The sequence below is a fragment of the Phytophthora parasitica genome (genome assembly GCF_000247585.1).
Source record: "Phytophthora parasitica INRA-310 unplaced genomic scaffold supercont2.3, whole genome shotgun sequence".
Lineage (NCBI taxonomy): Eukaryota > Oomycota > Peronosporomycetes > Peronosporales > Peronosporaceae > Phytophthora > Phytophthora nicotianae.
Genome location: NW_008648989.1, coordinates 2,260,121 through 2,261,550, shown reverse-complemented (window position 1 = coordinate 2,261,550; position 1,430 = coordinate 2,260,121). Strand labels below are relative to the sequence as shown.

At 46.5% G+C, this 1,430-nt stretch overlaps 1 protein-coding gene across 1 annotated transcript; it reads right to left on the bottom strand.

The window, feature by feature from the left end:
- Nucleotides 1-155: 155 nt before the first annotated feature.
- PPTG_21142 (hypothetical protein) lies at nucleotides 156-347 on the bottom strand (the record flags this gene model as incomplete). The annotated part of the gene is made up of 2 exons (XM_008895595.1): nucleotides 156-185; nucleotides 246-347. 2 exons carry the CDS (start codon nucleotides 345-347, stop codon nucleotides 156-158), a joined length of 132 nt encoding a protein of 43 aa, XP_008893843.1.
- Nucleotides 348-1,430: the final 1,083 nt, after the last annotated feature.

The window sequence follows — 1,430 nt, the reverse complement described above, 5'->3', positions numbered from 1 at the left end:
GAAAATCTTATCCGGACCTTTCCCACTTTTTAGCCACATTCCGGTGATGTCTAAGTCCGAAAGCTTTTGTTTACCCAGCTTCTGGTACTTGAGCCACAACATCTTGTCACTTAGTTTGGTGCTCACAGCTGATTTCCCTTTCTTCGCCAACTCGCTTAACTTCGTAATACCTGGGAGGGCTCTCTCTTCAGCATCCACATCGTTGGTAACAGTCGGGAGGTTGTCAGACCGTAAGAGTCGCTTACCAGACGCGCCACGATCTCTAGCAGCAACGACGGAGTGAGATGAGCCCAGACGTTGAGCGTTTTGCCCGACAGCAGCTTGTAGTTCAGAGGCAGATAGAGCATTGCACGAAGCGATGGCAATACACGCCGTTAGGAACAGTAGATATGCCAGACGCATTGGGTACTTGTGTTTTGATCTTGAGTCTTGATGGAAAAAGGAGAAGTGAGACTGATAGTTGTTGCTCTAGAATTGTCTGGTCACGACAAATGATGGTCATCTATTCTGTTTTATGCGCTTGTACAAACTGTTTACGCCTTTGTATGGAGCTGAACATTGATTCTTTATGTAATAAACACCACCATTCAATATCATCGAATGGACATAAAGCGAACGTTGGTACAGTATTCGCGCATGCACTATCCACTATGCACATATACTGTGATTTGGGAAGAGAGCTGTGCTTTGCATCTCCACAACAAGTCAATCCAACATTTCATGATCTTGGTACTGGTGACATATAAAAAAGTCGGAGCCTTCAGCAGGTACTACAATTTCACAGGGACAGGGGATTGTTTGGTTCGCCCAGCGTTAGCGTTGGCAATATGGCCGGTATTTACCAGCCACAAATGGTAAATACCGTTTTGGGCAGTTTATACCACTGGTATTTACCAGTTTATGGACTTAACGATGTACTTGATATGGGAACTTAGGACAGCTGGTCTGTGTTTAGGGGAGTAGATAATCTGCCCAACTGGGCGTGATGTCTCTAATACCTGGTAGTCAACGTTCGAAGCATAAACTTAAATGCAAATTCCATAATGATGAACGAGCTATGAAAAACAGAGAGAAGAGAAAATGGAAGGAGTTGGAGAACTGTGGATAGTTATTTCAGTGTGTAGATTCTATCAGACTCAAAACGGTCGTCTATTATGTTAATTTGCAGCTTACGGAACCTAGAGTGGTGTAGTAGGCGGCAGGTGTTGTGCCGGACGAGCATGGTGACGCGGGTGACGCGTAGTGAGTCGGCTCTGGATGGTGGCGACTGTGAAGACTACCTCGAGGCAGACGTTGAAGTACCTCGAGGCGGGATTTGAGCGCACGCTGGAAGTCTACGTATACGGAGAGAGAGGAGGTTGAGCGAGGAGCAGTGAGCTCACTTAGCTTTTTGACGAAGCGCGAGGACTTCGAGACCAGCGAGGAACTCG